This window comes from Triturus cristatus, chromosome 2_2 (genome assembly GCF_964204655.1).
Source record: "Triturus cristatus chromosome 2_2, aTriCri1.1, whole genome shotgun sequence".
NCBI classification, from domain to species: domain Eukaryota; kingdom Metazoa; phylum Chordata; class Amphibia; order Caudata; family Salamandridae; genus Triturus; species Triturus cristatus.
Window position 1 is genome coordinate 335,311,955 of NC_140582.1, and position 24,245 is coordinate 335,336,199.

A 24,245-nucleotide genomic window follows, 5' to 3' on the forward strand; every position below is an offset into this window, starting at 1 on the left:
CTGTGGGTTTACCAGGTTGTCTGAAATCTGTGGCTGCAACATGCAGGAGTCTGGAACAGAGTGAGGGAATCATAATGGGATATCCTGTAAGGGTATTTGTACCTCACAATGTGGCAATTCTTTTGACAAGAAGCAGGACTCAGTACATGTCACATAGTCGATTGACTAAATATGAAAAAGTGATTCTGGGAGCATCAAATGTGACTCTTGAGAGATGTGTAAATGTGAATCCGGCGACACTTTTACCAGATATTGAAAATGTGGGTGTGAAAATGGAAGATGATCATGATTGTTTGGATGTGCTTGAGTACTGTACAAAACCAAGACCAGACATAAGGGATCTACCCTTGAATGAGAGTGATCATGTGTTGTTTGTGGATGGATCATGCCTGAGAAATGATGATGGTGTGCTATGTGCAGCATATGCGGTATGCAAAGTTTCAGAGGTCATGGAAGCATCACCATTGAAAGGAGTGAAATCTGCGCAAGTTGCTGAATTGATAGCATTGACAAAAACTTGCGAAATTGGGAAAGATTTGAGGACAACTGTATTGACTGATAGTCAGTATGGATTTGGAGTGGTGCATGATTTTGGCCAACTTTGGCTACAAAGAGGTTTCTTGACATCGAGTGGAACTCCGATAAAGAATGCTGAAATGATTGGTAAATTGCTTGAGGCGATACAGCTGCCTAAGGAGTTAGCAGTTGTAAAATGTGCTGCCCATGGACTAGGGGAGGATTTTATAACGGTCGGAAACCGTTATGCAAACGATGTTGCACAATACTGTGCCAAAACAAATCAGTCCATCAACAGGGACAGAGAAGGGGAAATGTCTTTACTCTCTGTGATGTTTACTAATGTCTTAGAAACCTGGGATGAAGTGAAACAGTTGCAAGATGAGGCAGGAGAGGAAGAGAAAAAAGATTGGATTAAGGCAGGATGTGCTCCAAGAGAAGCAGACCGTGTTTGGGTCTACAGAGATGGCAGACCAGTGATGCCCAACTCCATCTTGTCGTCAATGGCAAGGATGTATCATGGCCAGGGACATTTGGGGAGGGACGCGATGGTTAGGTCGTTCAAGCAAACCTGGTACAATGCAAAGTTCAGGACAATTGCAGAAAGCATCTGTCAGAGGTGTTTAGTTTGTCAGCAATTTAACACTGGGAAAAAGACAGTGGTGAGTCTGGGGACAATAGGCAGAGAAGGAGGTCCTTTTACAAGAATGCAGATTGATTTCATTGAAATGCCCCAAGTAAACAGACTGAGGTATGTTCTAGTGGTAGTCTGTTTGTTTTCAAGGTGGGTGGAAGCTTACCCGACTAGAAGAAATGATGGATTAACAGTGGCAAAGTTACTGTTAAGGGAGTTGATTCCTAGGTACGGGTTTCCAGTAACAGTTGAGTCTGATAGAGGTGGACATTTTCAAAATGAGCTTATGGCTTTGATTTGTGAAGCATTGAAAATACAGCAGAAGCTACATTGTGCATACCGACCAGAGGCTTCTGGTGTGGTTGAGCAGATTAATGGCACAATCAAGAATAGAATTGGAAAAATGTGCTTAGCCACTGGCATGAAATGGCCAGATGTTTTACCTCTAGTTCTGATGACTATGAGATCTACTCCAGATAGAACTACTGGTTTGAGTCCGCACGAGATAATCATGGGACGTGCAATGCGCCATGCATTCGTGCCTGTCAATAAATTGGTGACAATAACTGATGACATGATTTTGGATTACTGTAAAGGCCTGGCTGACGCAGTTCATTCTGTGTTTCACCAGGTTGGAGAAGAAGCTACCACACTTGAGAAGAAGCAAGCCCATGATCTGAGTCCAGGAGACTGGGTGAGGATAAAAGTTCACAGAAGAAGAAATTGCTTGATTCCAAGGTGGGGAAGGCCGAGACAAGTTATTCTGACTACGACGACTGCAGTAAAGTGTGCTGGAGGGAAGCACTGGGTGCATGCAAGTCATACTCTGAGAGTTCCAAACCCAAAAGAAGGGACTGGTAAAGAGTATTTTGAAGAGTCAGATTCCAGCGATGATGAAGATACAGAATCAGTGGGGAAAGAAGTAGGAAGAGCTTCGAATGAACCACTGCGAGTATCAGAGAAGAGATCAAATTCTGTAAAAGAGCCTGAAGTTTCAAACAGCAGTGAAGGAAAAAGAAAAGAAAAGAGAAATCACACAGAGATTACTCCTGAATCAGAAGAGGAGGAGATTGAAGAATCACTTGAGATTATACTTGAAGAAGTAGGGTCAGAAGAAGATAGAGAGGGACAGATTGCGGAAGATCCCCGAGGAGGTGTAGGGAACATTCTTGATGAGCCAGGTGAAGGGACAAGTAGACAGCAAGAAGATTGCGTGTCGGAGATCCGAGGAGGGACAGGAGTAGGGAAGTCTCAAACAGTGGTGAAAAAATCTGTGGAAAAGAAGAGAGCTGCTGGAAAACGGAAACAAGAGGCACTTGAAACAGATGATGAGGATGAACAAACAGAGGGTCGAGTTCTGAGAAAGAGAACTTGGATTGGAGAAAGAAGTAATAAAGAAATAAAGCCGAAAAAGGTGTTAAGAGGAGATCGTTGGCCTAACAACAGAGTTAAGAGGCTGAGATACAAAATAATAAGAGCAAATACATCGAAAGCTGAACAAGTGAATGAAGTTTTGAGTCAAAGTTCAAAAGCTGAAGGAGAAGAATCAAAGGAGTCAAACGAACCAGTGGAAATAAAAAGAGTAAGAAGACCCAACCAAAAGTACAGATCACCGGAATGGTCTTATGTGGCACTGTCTGAAGGAGAAAAGAAGAAGCAGTGACTCTAGATAATCCGGAAGAGATCTTGAGAGAAGTGGTTGAGGAAGATACTGGTGAAATTCTGAAAGTACTCTTGACTGACATTGGAGAAGAGTCGAGTACTGAGGATTTTGATGTTGGAGATTTAATACAATTTGATGTTGAAGAAATTGAAGTGAAGAATGACAAGTATCCGAACTGAATAAAGGAAGGATTCACTTGGATTAAGTGAATGAAGAGATCATTTGGAAAAACTGAAAGCTGAAGAATTGCTGAAGAATTGAAAAAGTTCAAACAGTAGTGGAGTAGTAGAGGCTAAACTAAAATGGCTAACATAGAAGATAATAGAAATAGATGTGCCTTCTTTAAAAGGTGGTGTAGGATGTGCTGCTGCTGTACTGGATTATTAATGCTTCTATGGGGTGTTTTAGTTTTATTAGTGACTTTTAAAGTAGAGTTTGAGATGCATACAGAGAATGTGACAAATGTAGAGAAGAATTCGCAAAAAGTAGTTCCAATTAGAATTAGTAATACTTACATACACAAAGATAGGTCAATTAATAACTTTTCTAGTAATGTTTTTTCGAAACTGTTATATGAATATGTGAAAACAATGGAAGTAAGGGATTGCTACGTCTGTATGCAATTACCTGCGTCCGTTTCAGAGGGTGTTACTTATCATCATTTACCAGCTACATATGGTATTTCCTGTAGTATTTTAAGTAGTGTTTTTTATTTGTTAGGGAAAGTAGATTATAAAATGTCTAACAGAGATAGTATTTTTGGGCATTTGCCAATGAACAAAGAGCTGAATCCAGCTAAAGAAGCTAACACTTTTGGTGAGATTTTTATTGAAGAAAAAGGATTAACATTAGATTACATTTTTAAGAATACTTTAACTTGCAGTTTGAAAAGAGAGGAGAAAGCTTTCCTGGATATGGTAGAAGAAAGGAGATTGAACATGCATGAGAAAGCAGGAAAATATAAAGTGAGTGAGACAATTTGGGACATTGAGATGGGAAAAGAGTTGAAGAATGGGGCTAGTCCAACTTTAGCTCTAGATGCACCACAGAAGGGTAAACTTTGTATTACAAGAAGGAAATCCCAATATGATACATATTTTGTCGGGACTAGTGAGTGCCATGATACATTCTACATTGCAACAGGTTGGGGTTTCAGAGGTGGAGAAGATACAATTTTTCCAGGAGTATATTATGTTTGTGGGAATAAGGCTTATTACAAGTTGCCTGACCATTGGTATGGCACATGTTATGTGGGCCTAGTTTTTCCAAAGATTTTTCATATAGATAAAATAACAGATGTAGAACATATTAACTTACTAATGCGTTTTAAGAGAGAAACTTGGTCTGAAATAGTGGGTGATATTTTTGGGGTTTTGATTCCAGCAGTGGGAATTTCTTTGAATGCTTATGGAATTCGGAAACTGTCCACAGTGGTTGATCGCTTATCGACAAATACCGCTGGAGGGTTTCTTTTGGTGAATACGGAATTAAGTGCCGTACGTGCTATGTCTATGCAAAATCGACTTGCCCTTGATATTCTATTGGCCAAGGAGGGTGGAGTCTGTGGAATGCTGAAAGTTCAACATTGTTGCACTTACATTCCAGACGAAAGCAAAGACCTGAAGGTCTATATCAAAAATATTACTGATTTGCATGAAGAATTAGTACCACTTGAAGCTGAGAGTTTATGGACTAAAATAGCTAATAAAATGATAGCTGTTAAGGATTTTATTGCAAAAATAGGTAGTACTATTATAGGTAGAATACTGTTTCCCTTAACTTGTATAATTGTTGCTTTATTGATAATAAGATTGGTGTGTGTGTGTTGTAAAAACAGGGGAGGGAGGAAGAAATTGGATAAAGAAAAGAAAAACAAGAGGTTGAAAAGAGAACCTCAAGAAATTGAACTAGAAGAATTGAGGGAGAGTGTTTACTTAGAGACAAAAAGGGATGATGAAAGAGTGACTGGTGTCTAATGTTGTGTAAAGGGGAAAAGACATTTCCGATTTCTCCTAAAATGGGACTAAATTTTCACTAATTTTTTTTTTTGGGTTTTATTTGGTGATAAAATCACCAAAGGGGGGATTGCTGGAGCAGAGTTTTCAGTTTGAAAATTCTGTGGCTTTTGAAGCTCTGGCATGTCTATTCGTTGTACTAATTTATTAATAATTAATAATTAATTATTTGTCTTGTGCAAGTGTGTTTATATTAATCAATTCGTTTGTCCTAACAAGAGAGAGTTACACGTGGGTGTGCATAAATGTGCTGTTTAAAAAATAACGTGCGTGTTTTCATGTTTAAACGTTGCTATGTGCTGTTTATTATTGAGCACAAAACGCTTTCCGAATTAATGCTTTTCTATGTTGCAAGTGCTAGATAAATGCATACACATAAGGGTATTAGTGGGGTTAACACTGTTTAATCACTATGCTGTGGTAACGTTGTTTTTGTCTCTTTTAATTAAGATGGTCTATTGAGGCCTATGTTGGCCTAAGAAAAGATGGCCGACTTGTGAGCCTGGCTGTGATTTATAATATGAAAACTGTGACGAGGGAGAGCCCTGCTGGAAATGGTCTTGAAGCTAACTGACTATGGTCCTTGCTTGCTTGTTCGAAAAACTTTCCATGAGGACAGCAGCAGTTTTTGGGAAATCTCCAAGTGAAATGAAAGTGTCCTTGGCAGCCTTGGGAAACAAAGGAGCCTTAGAGAGAAGCTCTGAACTGTGGCTTGATAGCCGAGGAGAAGCAGGATTAATATGATACATGTTTTATTTTCTTGGTTCCTGTTCCGTAGTTTTCATTATGTGTACTTTTCCTGAGCGGAGATTCTCAAATGTAGCGATATTACATCCTTTCCTTCTCGCTCTGCTCAGCAGGTCCGGCGGACATTATAGTTTTTTCTATGTTTCCAATGTATCTTTCTATTGTTTAGAAACTATAAGAAATGTTAGCCTAGAGAGGGTTTTGCCACTTGCCATTTTGCCTTTGCCGCGTACCGAATCTGCGTAGCTGAGGATTGATGCTGAAGGGACTTCGTCTTGAGAGACATTTACCGAGAGACTTGTCCTGACCCGTTCTGACATTTAGCTAGAATAGGTAACTATGAGAAATGATTTACTCTGATTGATTTTCTTTGACTAATTTTAGATAAAGCAATATAATTTTAAACATGGTGTTGGATATTCTTTCTTGTCAATTATTGGGTTTGCATTATTGATTATTGTTGTGTATATTGTATAGATTATGCTTAGGGACAGTCACAAAAACCAGGTCTTATCGACCTCGGTATAGATGCAGGGTGTTTAGGAGTTTTCCTTCCACAGGTTTATTGCTGGTAGAGTATTTGAGCGTATGTTAGTGAAATGGGCCCTAGCGTATGATGTATGCATGTGCGTGTAACTGTGAGATTACTTTATCCGTGTCCGTGGAAATAATCGTATGCCCCTCCTTGAGATTTTGCGAGAACTAAGAGTTTGAATCTTATCTTCCTGTCAATACTGTTATTAAGGGTTCAAGTTGTTGGCCTATTCTTGACTCTGGTGGTGCGTCAGAAACTCTTGGCGCAGCCTGGATTAAACCGACCTGTGTTCCCCTCACGATGGATTTTGTGGGAGTCAAAAGGTCTTTATTTGAATGTGCCTACCTTTGTTGTATTTAAAGTAGGCCCTTCTTCTTGGGGGCCCTCCAAGCATTGGGCAGTCAATTCTCCTTTCTCACCCTCGCCCTCTTCATCTTCTCTTTTTACTGTTTACTGTTGATTAGAGTATGGTACTGTCTCTGGGCAGAGGGGGGAAGGAAGGTTACTCAGACTTTCATTTTTGAGATTTAACACCGCCCCTGCGTCCTTTAAAAATGAGAACATCGAATAGATCTTGGGCTGAAAGCCGCCCCTGCCCATACCACGGTTTTGAGTCTGAGTGTCATCCAGCACCACCAGACTGTGATGCGATGTATTCTCTTTCATAACCTGCTTCTCGTTGTTGGAGATCTCACTAAGGCCTTTGCTCTTCCTTATCCTCTTACTGAGTATAGATGTAACTGACCGTCGCTCTTTCCCTGTTCTCATTGCTAATATACTCCTTAAGTCTCCTTGGTTTTTGACTTAGGTAGCCTTGAGATGGCCTTGAATGCTGAGACCTGCTGGCGCCCAGTCCTCCTGGGTGCTATTGGCTACGGAGGCCTGTTGTGATGGGGCTACAAGGACTTGTGACTTATAACGGAGATGGAGGAAGGAGATGATAAACTGTGATTCTCCTCGGTGTCTTGACGACCTCCCGCTCTTCACCTTTGTGCTTACTTCCACCCTACCATTGGACTCCCTGTTGTACCTTCTGACCCCCCCCCCCCGACCTTCAGCCAACCTCCTTCGCCGGGGTCAGGGAGCCAGCTGAGATCCAGAAGTCACTTGGGAAATGGGGGGGGGTATACAGTCACTGGGAGAGCGAGGGAGGAGGGGAGGGGGAGAGGGAGGGGAAGGGGAAAGCGAGCAGGGCTCTCAGACGGTCTCCGAAAGCTATGCCCAACCTCGTTAGGCTGCTTCTACGGGTCCGCCGGGCACGCACTCTGCCGCCACCTACTAATGGTGGCAGAGCTCACTGCCCTCCTTACCTCCTGCCTTCTGCTTTTTCCTCGTACCGCCTATATGCCAGGGCCACACTCTGGCTGTAGGAACTGTACTGCTGCTGCTAATCCGCTGTTCCCCGCCTCCTGGTGCCGAGGACAAGGCGGTAGAGCTGCCGCGAGCCAGAGCCATGGGCTGGAGCGCTATGCTGTCACTTTTGCTGCTTTGCTGCTTTGCTTTTGTCGCCCCACGCCGCCCCCGGATCCAACACCGCAAAACAGGGTGACAAAACGGGGCGACGGCTGAGCCACGGGCCGGTTGTCAGCCGAGATGGAGAATGCCCGAAGCGGGACGAAAAGGTTTGATGCACCCTGCCCCCGGGTTGTCAAGGGCCTACCTTAGGGGTAACTTATATGCATAAAAAGGGAAGGTTTGGGCCTGGCAAAAGGTTTGTTTGGCCAGGTCGAAATGACAGTGGAAACTGCAAAAACAAGCTCTCCAGTGGCTGGCCTTTGACATGGTTAAAGGGCTACTTAAGTGAGTAGCACAAGTTGTGCTGCAGGTCCACTAGTCTCATTTAATTTACATGCCCTGGGCACATGCAGTGCACTTTACTAGGGACATATAAGTAAATTAAATATGCCAATTGGATATGAGGCAATATTACCATGTTTAGAGGAGAGAGAACATGCATGTTTGCATTGGTAGGCAGTGGTAAAGGGCTCAGAGTCCTAAGTCCAATAAAAATGCGGTCAGAAAAAGTGGAGGAGGAAGGCAGTAAGTTTGGGAGTGACTCTGCACAGAAGCCCATTTTCCAACAAACTCATTAAAGAATAACTTAAAAAGCTGATGCGATCCACTTTCTCTAAGGTAATGACATTAGGCTGTCCCTAAGCCCCATTCCTGAAGCTCTTTAAATAAAATGCTACTGCTATGCAGACACTTTCCCTACAGTAAATGACACAAGGCTGTCCCTAAGCCACATCCCTAGCAATGCACACACACATATACTGTCAATCAATCAATAACTCTGGATATACATCCTCACCAATTGTTGCAATTAGCTAATTTATTCGTATATTCTTTACACATCTGCGATTCTTACTCTCATGTAAGTCCTCTCTTTTTCTCATATACATCCCACACTATATTTCCGGGTGTATAATTAGCAAATTATGTGCCTTTTCTTAGTTAATCTACTCTTCAAATGTTTCTTATTATATATTCTGTATGTGTATTCTATTCATAGTACAGATGCTACAATGCCTCAAAGGTACTAGTTACCCCTGTATAAAAATGAATGAACACAGCCAAAAACCAGACGTCACCAAATGGAAAGGCGCGGATTAAGTGAAGACATCTGTCTCACACTGCTGGACAACTTGGAGGACTTTAATCTAGTCCACCAATCCAGGTCCCAAATATCTATATGCTCTGACCCCTTCTTTACATCTCACAATGATACTCAGATATGGAATGATAGTAAAAAAGTGCCAATCCCATCAGATCACTCCATTTCTCTCTCGTTCCAACCATTCCAGCACATGACCACAACTAAACAGAAAAAATCTCATATTGGACAACCCATTGAGGACCAGCTAACAGACTATAACTATAAGCAATACAATAAAAGGACCTTCAGAGCTATTCAAAGCTTCCAGCTTACTGAAAACCACAAAACTCCATGTCTGTCCCTCTCAATTCATCATCCACCACACTGCTATGCACTGCATCCTGTAGCACGATAACTGCACCTCAGTGGTCCCCACTCCTCACATAGAAAACTTCCCACAAGGAATCACGAAACAAAGTCAACACCTTTCCAACCACACACCCTATATGGTGCTATACATTTAAGTAAGCACTCCAGTGCCTCAAAAAAGGGGTAGTTAGCACTATATAAATACTGCAATATAATACGCCATCTAAGCCTATTAGTGGCTTACGTTAAATCAGAATTTTATTTGCTCAAGTAGGTGTATACCTAAATAGAAAAATAGTTGTCTTTTATCTTCCCTGCCTGCTGTTTCATGGTGGACCTCCAATAATTATATAACTACTCCACAGAGAGTTTCAAAACTGATTTTCTTCTAATTGTTTTATCTAATTAATCGATACTGGAGAAATATTTTAACATTTAAAATGTGTACTATGATCAGTGCAATCTTTGGCACTTGTTCAAATATGTATATTTCGGCTGTTATATGAATAGTTGCGCATGTAAGGGAAGTTTCTAAAAACAGGGAACATTGTGAAACTCTAGTAGGAGGGCTAGCATTTTGAGCAACAGCTGAAAAATAGAGTTTCATATGAAAGGTCTGTATGTGAGAAAAACCAGTCTCACTATGACCAAGCCGTGGTTAGCATCTAAAATGTCAGCTGCTTTACACATCAAAAATTACAATCACTGTTCAATGAATTCAGAGACTTTATTAAAAATTAAATAAATAACGGCAGAAAGCACAAAATACGTTTCACTGACAAAACATGAGAGACTGAAATAGAAAGTCCTTGAAGTGACCTATTTTGTCCTGTGGTTTATGTTTTTTTTTTTTTATAAAAGTACACATGAGAGAGTGCAGCAGAGGGAGATTTCAGTACTAGAGTAAAACTGCAGATCCAGCTCTTCCTATATTTGGCCACTGGGGGAGAATCCCTTAGTTGTAAAAAAGACATGGTATTTCAGTGAAATGAGGTCACATTTTTCTAAACAATAAATAAGCAAAAATTAAATAAAAATAAATACATATTGCATTTTACAGTTCTTGCAAAGTACTGATGAGTTTCTAGGAAACTTAAGCATATTGTTTCTGGCCAGCCAGATGCTTCTGTATTTGTATTAGGTTAAAAGGGGACCTCACTGTACTGTGAGACATAACAGCGCCTTTCATGATAGGAGAGGACATGATTGACTCTCGTCGTTTTATAGAATGAATTGGTAAAGTCCCTCTCCTTGAGTTGATTTTCAATCTTGTGTAAAACAAGTTATGCTAAAGATAATTGCATCTGGTATTTCATTTAAAGTTTTACTCCCACTTTCTGAGAGGGATGAATTTTGATTGAACACGTTTACTGCAGGGAGGATGCCAGTTGTGAACAGTCTGCAAGGCATTCTATCTCCTTCACCACCTCAATAATTGCTTGTGCCTGGTCTTGGTGGAGCACATGGGTCGCATTGGAGAGGAACTTCTCATGGAGTGATTCTTGGCTGAGGGGCTTCCTCCAGTGTCCATAGAAGGTGTCACATCTGCCTGTCACGATCTCTCCGCTCTCCAGGAGCAGGACTACTTCTCCGTACATCTTGTCAAAGTTAGCCACATTGTCTTCAGGGTGCTCCACCACCACCTTCTTCAATAAGTTAATGAGATCTGGTCTCCTAAGTCTGTCCTCACTAAAGGAAGAGATGCCCACATCGCCATCGAGGAGGGCTGTGCAGGCGTTGAACTGGAAGGAGTGTCGTGCCTCGTGTTCAGACTCTGGGAAGGGCCTGTTGATATACTTGGAGACTGGGACCCTCAGAAGAATAGCACGGATGGCAGCAGGGTTAAAGGAGCCTGTCATATTGGTGACTCGGTTTCTGAGTGAGATGGCAGCGTCTGCCACCCAGTGCATGCCCAAGTGAGCTGGGAACCTCTTGAAGGCGATGTCTTGCTTCTCCAAGAGAAAGCTGTATTCTTGATCTGGCATTGCCAGCGACGAGGGCTGGTAGTCACCATAGAAAGCACTAAACCCCGAGCAGCCAGGCACATCGTCCAAGATAAGTGGGTTGGCTTCCATCCCACGGGCAGCTAGAAGTGCTGCTTCCATCCCAAAGCGGGCCGCATTGCCAATATGGAGAGGCTTGGCAAGAGTTGCCGCATTGGCCATAGGTGCCCCTGCCAGAGAGGCAGCGATCGCCAAAGCATGGGCACATTGTTCTGAATTCAATGAAAGGAGTTTTGCTGTAGCAGCAGCACTGCCCATAGTGCCAACAACTGAAGGAGGGTGGAACCTGAAGGAAATACAAAGAACTGTGTCAGAAATGGAATAATGATAATACCAAAGTAGGTTTAGAAGAGGGATAATCCGAAGAATAAGTGTGAACTACGGAAATATACTTAAAGCATGTCAGACAATAATGCTATCATGCAGTACGAAGAAACATAGAAAATATAATTGGATCTAATCAAGCATTTGACACAAATAAATAATCTAGTGACAGTGAGCAGAAAAACTAACTTTACCATGTTTACTTTCTAATGTGTGCTATCCACATACATTATTTTGTTTGCATTATAGGTTCCTCTTGGGGATGTTTTTTGTCTATGTGCCCATCAGGCACACATCATAACATTCCCCCTCACTAGGGATCTCACACATTACACATGGAATATTTCTACCCTCTTCATACATGGTACATCATAACCATACTCAGGACATACTACACCCCCCTATGGGCATTGCGCGTTAGTCATGGGATATTTATGCCCTTTGTGGGCATCGTACAAACCTTTTAGGGATATTGCTGGCTTCATTGGAGAAACGCATGAGTCTTCCTTGCACCTCGATGCCCACGTTGAATGCCAACAGGAAGTCTGAGCCACTGGGTCGGAAGCCCACTGGCAACATCTGAGAGGCAGCCATTAGAGCTGGCAGCACAGCACCTGATGGATGAGTGGCAGGGTGCCAAGTGTCATCGAAGTCCATGGAGTGAGCCTATTGGAAGAGGAGTAGAAGATTAGGAGGTTCTTAAAGAAGGGTGGGTCAGTAAGTGATGTTAAGCAGAGAGATTGTGTCATCAACCTATGGAAACAATTTACGGCAGTGTAGGATCCATATTGTAAGATTTTGAGTGACTGTGCCATTGCTTAATACACTCTTTACAGAAGTGGAAAAAGACAGATTCGAACATTAGAGGAGACAGCATTTAAGTAAAATTCTCATAAACTCATTGTTCTTAGTGTATGATTGAAGGATAAAGTGATAGACAGCTGTCAAAATCCTTACCGCTACTCCATTGACATATGCAGCCAGCGTAGGTGGGAGACTCAATCCTTTCCTTCCGTACACAGAGCTGATGGCAGACAAGGAGTACATGTCCTGTGACAGACGAAATTAAGTTAGGAATAGAAACTGCACCTAGAAACCTAGTAAAGAAACAACGGAGCTTGTGGGAGTGTGTGTTTTTTGTTGTTGTTTTTTTTTTTTTAGAGTTTTATATAGCGCGAACTAGACCCGAGACATCGGGTATCAGAGCGCTTTACATGAGCACCAGTTTCTTTACAGATGGACACATTCATTGTTTCCTATGTTAGGCATGAGGAGATTAAGTGATTTGCTCAGAATCCCAGGATGTTGAGCATCGATGCCGAGACTCGAACCTTGTTCCCCAGCTTCGAGGTCGACCGCTCTAGCTGTAAGGCTACATCCTCTCCGGGTTATTCAACTTTAAACACAGGATGATTCACCTGATACGTGGTGGTGTCTATTAAAAGAAACACAGGAGCAGGCAAGGGGCCTCTGCGAGTAGATGTAGTGTGTCTGAAGGGCAGTTATTTAGGGGATCAGAGTTCCCAATGTTTTTTGGGGTCCCCCAGCCTGTGCTCGCAGACCTACCAGTGTTTCAAGACATTAACTGCTTAGCATCTGAAGGCAGCCTGGGGTGTGATTAGTGGATGAGTAATTCATGGTGGATTGTGTGACTTGGTCTTTCTCTCTTCTCACCTCTTATTCTGGAGGGTTATTTTATGGATGATTGGTTCATGGTGTGCTTGTTGCTTGGTTAGATTCAAGATTTGAATAACCTGGTAAAATCTCATGGTGATCCTGAACCACTAAAGACTAAGCAGTTTTACATGGCAGGATCACATGGGTACAGTCAAAATCATGGCCTAAAAAGGGTTTTTAATTGGTTTGCATGGCGTGTTGCTTAGTGTGTTCAATGTCTCCTCTTACCTGGCAGTATCCCAGGGCGATGTTGAACACATGGGTTGTGCTTCCCACCAGTCCAACGCCGATGCTGTCCAGGATCATACGCTTGCTTCGGTGCCGCACAGTTTGGGACAGGTGATCTGCCTGGACTCCATGTATGAAGGAAGCAAAGCTGCTAGTGACCGCCTTCTCCAGGGGGCTCCCCTCCAGCACTGAATAAAGAGAAGAGACAGGATCAGAACTACAAGCATTCTGGGATGGCATCAGACACAAATCCAGCTGATCTGGGCCAGAACCAGATGTTGTTTATATGGGACAATCTTTACCCAGAACCCTTGGAGCTCTAAACTGATAGCAAACTCAAAGCAGTGCTAGCAGCTCCAAAACCAGAAACTGGGACCATGGCATAAGGGACCCAAGTCAGGGTGAGTGACACCAGAACCTGTAACTGGGCCCATGGGATACAGAGCGGTCCGGGCACGAGGAGAGTGGCATCAGAACAAGTAACTGGGCCCAGGGTATACAAAGCGGCATCATAACAGGGAGAGTTCCACCAGAACCAGTAACTGGGACCAATATATAGAGAGCGGTCTCAGACCAGGGGATCGGACATCAGAACCAGTAACTGGGCAGAAAAGAATCAGCGTGACCTCAGACCAAGGGTAGTGCATGCACCAAACACTTACCTTCCACCGCTGCTGTGTGCACCTGCCTGGACAGCCCGAGGATGGCGCGTGGTTTCTGGAAGAAGGGAGAAAGCAATATTAGCTGAGTTGTTTCATTGTACACAGAAATGGAAGGGAGTGGACAGGGATAAAAGAGAAGAACACAAGGCACCAGAGTCGAGAAGGGGAAGAGGACAGAGAAGGGGAAATAACAGGAGAGATTTTAGGGTTTTCACATCTAGCAAGTGCAGTCTGTCAAACTGCAGTCCAAGACTGGCAAAGGAGTAACTTCAGCCTGGTCCATGGGCAGTCTCAGCCTGGCATATAAGCAATTCAAGGTTGGAACATGAGCTGTCCCAGCATGGCACATTGCGTGGCATATCAGCAGGTAGAGCATGGAATATAAACAGCCATAGACTGGCACATGAGCTGCAGGACTGGCACCAGAGCCACTCCATCACAGGGGGGACCAACAGCAGCAGCACCCAGGGAGGACTGTGATAAATTATGCCAGCACCTTGGCATATGAAGTCAGCACACTGACATATGATGCAAGTACCCTAACATTACAGGAACCATTGTGCCATATTATGCCAGCACCGTAAGCTGGCACACATCTAATCGCAGCACTATGTCTAATGATGCTGGTCTTTTGGCCTGTGATGCCAGCAGACTGTGAAATGATGCCAGTTTAGTACCACATATAACAGGTGGTCTCTGTTCTGGTGCAAGCATTCTGATTGGACGTTGGCAGAGAAGCAGTGTGAAGCATGATATCAGCTGGCACAGAGTGAAACTCTTTATTGTGCTTCTGCCGTAGATGCGAGAAAGACAATGTCTCTTCGGCCACAGTGCACCTCCGAGGCACCATGTAACAAGTGGCCCATGCATGCCATCCGGGACCCCGTATCTATATGGGCACAGTTTTCTGATCGGCTAAAATAAATTTTTGTTTCGAAAATTCCCCTTCAGGGATGCCTCGAGCACCTCTGGCTATTGTCAAACACTGTTTACGTGGTGTGCGTTGTGCATTATTACACTTACTTTGGGAAACAAATACTTACAATAAAGTCCCAAACTCCTTTCAGTGCAATCTGCTGTTGCTAATACTGCATTTTAACGAGCAGTTTGCGCTTCACAGGCTGTGCTTGATAACAGCAACAGCGCTGCAAACAACACAACTGCAGCACAACCTAGGCGCTTTAAATATTACTGCCGCATTTCTGAGAATTATCCCGCATGATAAAAGCCCCTATTGGTGAACATCTTCTCACAGACCTTAACTACCCAGGATGCTTCTGCAGTGATCACGGGAGACAGACACGTCCATATTATGAACATCACAGAAACACACGACGAATGGTCTCAGACCTGGCGATATTAAAACACGTGGCAAGGTAAGAATAAAAGGTGCTCTCCTTTTATTCAGAACTAAATATATTTACAAACGAAAAAACGTATTAAGAAGTATGAGAATGTAAAAAGTACGTAAAGAGCATGAGAATGCCATGATGCAAACAACCAATAAACATATGAAAGCAGTAATATATCCACATTCATTTTCTAATAAGTAAATGCACTGTCTGTTGTATTTTAATAGATCGCCTTCTATTAAAAAAAACAATTCATGAATAGCGAGATCGGGAGAAAGGCTTTCAACCAACCTAAGTGGACTTTGGAAACAAATGATGCCCCTCAAACAGACGAACAATATACACATCCAGCCATTAAAGCTGCCAAAACATGATGCCTGTAGCAGGGGCTCACCTGGAAGGCGCATTGAAGCATGTTCCGCACTGGTGTCTGCCTCTGTCCTGGGAGAAGTTTTCCTGTCTCTGCAATCAGTTTCTGTCTTTCGAGATGTACCTCCTCTGCCCCGCAGTCTATCTCTGTCGACCGGAGAGGGGTCTCTTTTGTCTCTGTCCTGGGACAGTCCTTCGCTCTGCCTCGCCCTCTCTGGTGCTGACAGGCAGGGGCAGGTGAGCTCCTGGTGTTGGCAGATGTTAAATCAGATGTTCTGTCTCTCTCCTGACAGAGGTTATATACACGTAAGAGGCACGTGAGATCCCCCGCCGGGGAGCCCTGTGGAGAGTGACGTCACTAAAAGGGGAGGGAGAGGTGTGACCAGCGCCAGGTGTCAACCTCTAGGAAAGGCCAGGAAGACATCGGGGAAATTCCCGTAGGAAATAACATAGAAAAAACCAAACAGAGAGAGGGTCCCGTGGGAAATACGTGGAAGACACCCCAACCTGACCCACAGTGTCCATGTTACCCTCACCTGGATTCCTAAAATGGAGGCTGAATTTAGATTATACTAGAAATCGTGATATTTACAGTGCGTGTGCACGCGCGCGCAGATCAATCAATGGTCCTGTATGTTTTTCTGCATGCCTATACATCGGCGCATATATGTATTTATGAAACACCCATTTGCATTTACAATAAAATATTGATTTACATGCACACATTTGAATCCAACATAGTAAATAGTTCGGGCTGCACCCTGTCTAATACTTTTATTTACATTTGTCATTTCTCTACGTGAGTGTGTATGTGTTGGTACGCATTTGTTTATCTCTGTGTCTCTATGACTCTGGGCCTACTATTCTAAGCATCTCTCTAAGAATATACTGGCGATTTTAGTTTCCAAAAGAACAGTGAGTCACATTCACACATTCGAACCCACTTTAAATAATTCTCGCAAGCGCCACTCTCAGAATTTAAGGGAAACATAAATAATGTTTATATGGCATACCTAAAAAGTTAATATTTCCTCTGCGTTTTTCAATGATTGGAACGTATTCTTAATAACAAGAAACTTTAAACTGTAATCATTTCTCTTTGGAAACGTGTGATATCGTAGAAACGGAAAGTTAGCAGACGGGGGTAGGCGGTGGGGGAGGTGAGAATCCTGCTTGAATTCCCTTTAATAACCTTAGAAACCCCGAAGAGGAAGTTCCATCTCTTTTTGGGGGCGCTGTAATGTTGGGGCCCTAGGCCCTCATGCTGGGAATAACGGACGCTGACACATGGTTGGGGGTAGTGGGTTAACTGGCCACGAGCACGTGCGCTCGGCCCTTTTATTAGCCTAGTCACCTGACCCAGTGACGTAGGTGGTGGGTGGGTGTAAAGTGTATGACTTACACATGTGAACACTAGAACGTGTCCATGCTAGGACACTACATTCCTCCCAATTTTTAATAACAAAAACCCAGAGTCAATGTTCAACCTGGGGGAGAAAGAAATATATATACAGATGTAATACAGTGACTAAACTTCTGCAGAGTCGCTCACGCTTCAGCAGCCTGGAGTCACAGACGATGTTCTTCCTGTCGCGGACGATGTTCTTCCTGTCGCGGATGATCACCAGTTCACTGTGGCACCAGTCATGGGTGCTCGATGGAGTTAGTCTGTTTGACGGCTCTACCTTGAAGTTGTTCTCACAGTCTTTTCTTCGCTTTACTTTCTTGGCGACAAACGCAGTTGAGTTCTTGTGGTTCACCGCTAGATGTTGCCGTTCATCTTTTAGTCCAGTCCTTTTCTTTATCTGTGGCGTGTGTTCTGTTTTGCAGAAAGACGGGTCATTCGCAAGACACCCCTCTCACCAGGATGCCCCTCTCACAGGTGTTCCCCTGCCACGGGATATCCTTGAGGCCCTCTTCATCAGATCTGGCCTGGGTTAAGTGTCCTGTATCGTGTTACTCCCATGCCGATAAGTGCGGGTGCGGAGGAGACGACAGGTCTCACCTCAGATTCCGCAGTCAGACCTGGAGGGTGGCTGTTGGCTCCTGTCTTTAGCACGCGATGTCTTCATCCTCCTGGGACCTTTGCTGAAGGGCGGCTGATGACCATCTCTCGTCGCAGGGATGCTCTCTCTCACTGGCATCCCTGAGGCCTTTGCCCCTGAGTCACCACGGCTGGCATTGACCAGTGTCCGTGTAACCCCAAAGGTGGGTGTTCCGAATGGTCCGGCCTGCTCACCTCTGCAGATCCCAGGTGTGCTGAAAGCATCGTCAAACAGATGGTCTTCTCTCCGTGCCACGGGTGTTCTTCAGGACTTGCACTCCGTGTTCTGACGCTTGTCACCTTCCTTGCCTCTGAGGTGTGAGTAGTCTTGCCACACTCTTCTCTCCTTCCTCTATCTCTTTCTCCGTGAGGGTGTCATGTCACTCTGACTTCTTCTTTTGTTGCAGTGGCAACCGTGCCACTCAGATCTCTTTCTTTCCCCTTCTCCTTTTAGTGGCAGACGTGCCACTCTGATGTCATCTTCCTTCTTTTTTTGTAGTGGCAAACGTGCCACTCCGATATCTTCTTCCCTCTTTTCTTGTAGTGGCAAACGTGCCACTGCGATATCTTCTTTCTTCGTAGTGGCGGACGTGCCACTCTGGTCTCTTCATCTCTTCGCTTCACGACCTACTCTGGACCGTTTCTGTTCTCCTCTTATCTGGCCAGGCTTCTCCATGCAGCGCGCGCACTCTGCACGTGTTCCCCCTGGTCTTGTCCTCGTCCGAGAACACTCTCTCCATCTTCCTCAGCATTCCGAGTTAGGGTCGTGACCTTCTCTTCATCTTCTCCTTTTCACCAGTTACTTTGGTTGAAGTTCGTGGGGCCATGCTCATGGTCCGCTTCGTTCTTCTCCCTTTCACCAGTTACTTTGGTTCTTCTTGAGCTTCTTGGACCACTTGACGGTCCGCGCTGCCGATCACTGGCAGGATATCTTCGGTCTTGTCGTCAGACCTCTTGCTTTGTAGCTTCACTGACCCGTGCGTCGGTCACCTCCTTGTGCAACTCCTGGCGAGTCGGCTTCTGTGGTGAGACCATTTGGCTGGTCGGCTTGACCTTTGTGGTGCGACCATTTGGCTGGTCGGCTTGACCTTTGTGGTGCGACCGTTGGGCAGGTCGGCTTGGCCTTTGTGGTGCGACCATTTGGCTGGTCGGCTTGACCGTTGTGGTGCGACCGTTTGGCAGGTCGGCTTGGCCTTTGTGGTGCGACCATTTGGCTGGTCGGCTTCACGAGGTGCATCACGTCGTGTGACTACCTGTGTCTGCTGCCTTGTCAGGCGCTGGTGCGTGCTACTCTTCGTACCGTCGTGGTACACCTTCAGTGTAGCGTTGCTCCTTGTACCATGATCTCTTGATGTGGTGGCTTCTTGGCGCCACTGGGTGTTGCTCTGCATCCTTGCCCGCCAGTGTCGGATACTTGCTGCGCCCATCCTCTTCAGTGGGTTCCTCTCCTGTAGGTGCTGCAGTGTACCTTCCGCGTCCGGGGTACATCTGCGCTGAGTCCGTTTGTTCTCTCGAGGGTTCGCTCCGCTGGGGTGGATGTGGCTTGACACCTTTTCTTTTCTTCCTCCTTGTCGCTGTGGGATGGCGCTGCATCCCTGTGGCACACTGTCTCTTCTTCCTCGCGCTTCTGGCGCGTTCCTGTGCGCCTCCGTCGCGTTCCCGTGCGCTCACCATCGCGCATCAGTCAGACCTTGCGGTACGTGCCATGCTGCCTCCTCTTCCTTGCGCTGCGCTCCGTCGGTCTCCTGTGGCTGCTGGATTCCCTTGGCTTGCTGCATGCTTGTTTGCTTCTTTGTGCTGCAGTACCACCAGTGGCCACTGGGTGGCAGTGTTGCTTTTCTCATTCAGCAGCACCCTTCTTGGCTGCCAGCACTTTCTGCTGTGTTGTCTTCCTTGTTGCAGGCTCCGGTCGAGGTCGAGCACAGAAGGGCTGGAGCTACCAGCAGAGCAGTGGAGTGCAGGCCAGCAGGTAAGTCTTTTTTTTTCCTTTTTTGTATTGGTTTGAAGGCAGGAGGGGGCACAGGCATTGACAGTGGGCTGCTCAGAGGGCAATGATGCATCACTCGCAAGCTGGGGCAGTTCATACCTCGCGTGGATGGCGGCTGGGGCCTGGTGTGCACTACATGTGCTTTGTTTGATGCAGGAGGGTGTGGGCTCTGTAGTTCACTCCCGAGCGGCGCTGGCACCGTCCTGTTGCCCCTAGGCCTGGCGCTCCCTTTTCTTTACTCACCCCGCCGCAGCAGCCTCTCGCTCTATACGCTGCGCGGCGGGGGGGGGTTTGCTACAGTCCTTGCTTAACTGCGGGTGGGCTCCGCTTTGGCACTCGTCCTGGCCATGAGTGGGGCGTGTTCCTCTGGCTGGCGGCGGCCATCCTTTACTTTCATGAACGCCCTCCCTGCCCGCGGCAGCTACCTGCAGTCCTCGCGTGGCAGGGAGGGGGGGGGGGGAAACACTCGCAGAGCCCTTCGCCGCTTTTACGGGCTTGTGCTTCAGGCTTTCGCTGGCGCTATTCTCTCCCTGCTCCTCCCGCCCGCGGCAGCGTTCCTCAGCTCGCTTGCTGCGGGGGCGGCGGAGACAGCTGAAAAATAGAGTTTCATATGAAAGGTCTGTATGTGAGAGAAACCAGTCTCACTGTGACCAAGCCGTGGTTAGCATCTAAAATGTCAGCTGCTTTACACATCAAAAATTACAATCACTGTACAATGAATTCAGAGACTTTATTAAAAATTAAATAAATAACGGCAGAAAGCACAAAATACGTTTCACTGACAAAACATGATGGACTGAAATAGAAAGTCCTTGAAGTGACCTATTTTGTCATGTGGTTTATGTGTTTTTTTTTATAAAAGTACACATGAGAGAGCGCAGCAGAGGGAGATTTCAGTACTAGAGTAAAACTGCAGATCCAGCTCTTCCTATATTTGGCCACTGGGGGAGAATCCCTTAGTTGTAAAAAAGACATGGTATTTCAGTGAAATGAGGTCACATTTTTCTAAACAATAAATAAACAAAAAATAAATAAAAATAAATACAAATTGCATTTTACAGTTCTTGCAAAGTACTGATGAGGTTCTAGGAAACTTAAGCATATTGTTTCTGGCCAGCCAGATGCTTCTGTATTTGTATTAGGTTAAAAGGGGACCTCACTGCAATGTGAGACATAACAGCACCTCTCATGATAGGAGAAGACATGATTGACTCTCGTCGTTTTATAGAATGAATTGGTAAAGTCCCTCTCCTTGAGTTGATTTTCAATCTTGTGTAAAACTAGTTATGCTAAAGATAATTGCATCTGGTATTTCATTTAAAGTTTTACTCCCACTTTCTGAGAGGGATGAATTTTGATTGAACACGTTTACTGCAGAGAGGATGCCAGTTGTGAACAGTCTGCAAGGCTTTCTATCTCCTTCACCACCTCAATAATTGCTTGTGCCTGGTCTTGGTGAAGCACATGGGTCGCATTGGAGAGGAACTTCTCATGGAGTGATTCTTGGCTGAGGGGCTTCCTCCAGTGTCCATAGAAGGTGTCACATCTGCCTGTCACGATCTCTCCGCTCTCCAGGAGCAGCACTACTTCTCCGTACATCTTGTCAAAGTTAGCCACATTGTCTTCAGGGTGCTCCACCACCACCTTCTTCAATAAGTTAATGAGATCTGGTCTCCTAAGGCTGTCCTCACTGAAGGAAGAGATGCTCACCTCGCCATCGAGGAGGGCTGTGCAGGCGTTGAACTGGAAGGAGTGTCGTGCCTCGTGTTCAGACTCTGGGAAGGGCCTGTTGATATACTTGGAGACTGGGACCCTCAGAAGAATAGCACGGATGGCAGCAGGGTTAAAGGAGCCTGTCATATTGGTGACTAGGTTTCTGACTGAGATGGCAGCGTCTGCCACCCAGTGCATGCCCAAGTGAGCTGGAAACCTCTTGAAGGCGATGTCTTGCTTCTCCAAGAGAAAGCTGTATTCTTGATCTGGCATTGCCAGCGACGAGGGCTGGTAGTCACCACAGAAAGCACTGAACCCCGAGCAGCCAGGCACATCGTCCAAGATAAGTGGGTTGGCTTCCATCCCACGGGCAGCTAGAAGTGCTGCTTCCATCCCAAAGCGGGTCGCATTGCCAATATGGAGAGGCTTGGCAAGAGTTGCCGCATTGGCCATAGGTGCCCCTGCCAGAGAGGCAGCGATCGCCAAAGCATGGGCACATTGTTCTGAATTCAATGAAAGGAGTTTTGCTGTAGCAGCAGCACTGCCCATAGTGCCAACAACTGAAGGAGGGTGGAACCTGAAGGAAATACAAAGAACTGTGTCAGACATGGAATAATGATAATACCAAAGTAGGTATAGAAGAGGGGTAATCCTAAGAATAAGTGTGAACTACGGAAATATACTTAAAGCATGTCAGACAATAATGCTATCATGCAGTACGAAGAAACATAGAAAGTATAATAGGATCTAATCAAGCATTTGACACAAATAAATAATCTAGTTACAGTGAGCAGAAAAACTAACTTTACCATGTTTACTTTCTAATGTGTGCTATCCACATACATTATTTTGTTTGCATTATAGGTTCCTCTTGGGGATGTTTTTTGTCTATGTGCCCATCAGGCACACATCATAACATTCCCCCTCACTAGGGATCTCACACATTACACATGGAATATTTCTACCCTCTTCATACATGGTACATCATAACCATACTCAGGACATACTCCACCCCCCTATGGGCATTGCGCGTTAGTCATGGGATATTTATGCCCTTTGTGTGCATCGTACAAACCTTTTAGGGATATTGCTGGCTTCATTGGAGAAACGCATGAGTCTTCCTTGCACCTCGATGCCCACGTTGAATGCCAACAGAAAGTCTGAGCCACTGGGTCGGAAGCCCACTGGCAACATCTGAGAGGCAGCCATTAGAGCTGGCAGCACAGCACCTGACGGGTGAGTGGCAGGGTGCCAAGTGTCATCGAAGTCCATGGAGTGAGCCTATTGGAAGAGGAGTAGAAGATTAGGAGGTTCTTAAAGAAGGGTGGGTCAGGAAGTGATGTTAAGCAGAGAGATTGTGTCATCAACCTATGGAAACAATTTACGGAAGTGTAGGATCCATATTGTAAGATTTTGAGTGACTGTGCCATTGCTTAATACACTCTTTACAGAAGTGGAAAAAGACAGATTCGAACATTAGAGGAGACAGCATTTAAGTAAAATTCTCATAAACTCATTGTTCTGAGTGTATGATTGAAGGATAAAGTGATAGACAGCTCTCAAAATCCTTACCGCTACTCCATTGACATATGCAGCCAGCGTAGGTGGGAGACTCAATCCTTTCCTTCCGTACACAGAGCTGATGGCAGACAAGGAGTACATGTCCTGTGAGAGACAGAATTAAGTTAGGAATAGAAACTGCACCTAGAAACCTAGTAAAGAAACAACGGAGCTTGTGGGAATGTGTGTTTTTTGTTGTTATTTTTTTTTTAGAGTTTTATATAGCGCGAACTAGACCCGAGACATCGGGTATCAGAGCGCTTTACATGAGCACCAGTTTCTTTACAGATGGACACATTCATTGTTTCCTATGTTAGGCATGAGGAGATTAAGTGATTTGCTCAGAATCCCAGGATGTTGAGCATCGATGCCGAGACTCGAACCTTGTTCCCCAGCTTCGAGGTCGACCGCTCTAGCTGTAAGGCTACATCCTCTCCGGGTTATTCAACTTTAAACACAGGATGATTCACCTGATACGTGGTGGTGTCTATTAAAAGAAACACAGGAGCAGGCAAGGGGCCTCGGCGAGTAGATGTAGTGTTTCTGAAGGGCAGTTGTTTAGGGGATCAGAGTTGTCAATGTTTTTTGGGGTCCCCCAGTCTGTGCTCGCAGTCCTGCCAGTGTTTCAAGACATTAACTGCTTAGCATCTGAAGGCAGCCTGGGGTGTGATTAGTGGAAGAGTATTTCGTGGTGGATGAGTAATTCATGGTGGATTGTGTGACTTGGTCTTTCTCTCTTCTTACCTATTATTCTGGAGGGTTATTTAATGGATGATTGGTTCATGGTGTGTTTGTTGCTTGGTTAGATTCAAGATTTGAATAACCTGGTAAAATCTAATGGTGATCCTGAACCACTAAAGACTAAGCAGTTTTACATGGCAGGATCACATGGGTACAGTCAAAATCATGGCCTAAAAAGGGGTTTTAATTGTTTTGCATGGCGTGTTGCTTAGTGTGTTTAATGTCTCTTCTTACCTGGCATGGAATATAAACAGCCATAGACCCGCACATGAGCTGCAGGACTGGCACCAGAGCCACTCCATCACAGGGGGACCAACAGCAGCAGCACCCAGGTATGATGGGCACCACACTGATATATGATGCCTGCACCTGGGAACACGTATGATGGTAGGACTCTAATAAATGATGCCAGCACCTTGGCATATGAAGTCAGCACACTGACATATGATGCAAGTACCTTAACATTACAGGAACCATTGTGCCATATTATGCCAGCACCTTAAGCTGGCA

At 44.9% G+C, this 24,245-nt stretch overlaps 2 protein-coding genes across 2 annotated transcripts; both read right to left on the reverse strand.

Moving 5' to 3' along the window:
- Positions 1–9,830: 9,830 nt before the first annotated feature.
- On the reverse strand, positions 9,831–15,844 carry LOC146862225 (cis-aconitate decarboxylase-like). The gene is made up of 6 exons (XM_085643236.1): positions 15,716–15,844; positions 13,970–14,024; positions 13,308–13,495; positions 12,360–12,452; positions 11,863–12,068; positions 9,831–11,364 (listed from the first exon to the last, which is right to left on the reverse strand). Exons 1-6 carry the CDS (start codon positions 15,734–15,736, stop codon positions 10,443–10,445), a joined length of 1,485 nt encoding a protein of 494 aa, XP_085499362.1. The 5' UTR covers positions 15,737–15,844; the 3' UTR covers positions 9,831–10,442.
- A 5,245-nt stretch (positions 15,845–21,089) lies between these two features.
- On the reverse strand, positions 21,090–23,993 carry LOC146862226 (cis-aconitate decarboxylase-like). The gene is made up of 4 exons (XM_085643064.1): positions 23,970–23,993; positions 23,007–23,099; positions 22,510–22,715; positions 21,090–22,011 (listed from the first exon to the last, which is right to left on the reverse strand). The coding sequence occupies exons 1-4, from the start codon at positions 23,991–23,993 to the stop codon at positions 21,090–21,092; spliced, it is 1,245 nt and encodes a 414-aa protein (XP_085499190.1).
- Between the last annotated feature and the right edge of the window lie 252 nt (positions 23,994–24,245).

Bases quoted from the DNA above. Each gene is read 5' to 3' on its own strand.
- LOC146862225 (XM_085643236.1), bottom strand. From the start codon at position 15,736: ATGCTTCAATGCGCCTTCCAG. The intron at 12,453-13,307 runs GTAAGAGGAGAC...CGTCTGTCACAG, and splicing joins TCGCCCTGGGATACTGCCAG to GACATGTACTCCTTGTCTGC. The intron at 11,365-11,862 runs GTTTGTACGATG...TATTTCCTTCAG, and splicing joins GCCAGCAATATCCCTAAAAG to GTTCCACCCTCCTTCAGTTG.
- LOC146862226 (XM_085643064.1), bottom strand. From the start codon at position 23,993: ATGGCTGTTTATATTCCATGCCAG. The intron at 23,100-23,969 runs GTAAGAAGAGAC...TGTCTCTCACAG, and splicing joins CTGTTTATATTCCATGCCAG to GACATGTACTCCTTGTCTGC. The intron at 22,012-22,509 runs GTTTGTACGATG...TATTTCCTTCAG, and splicing joins GCCAGCAATATCCCTAAAAG to GTTCCACCCTCCTTCAGTTG.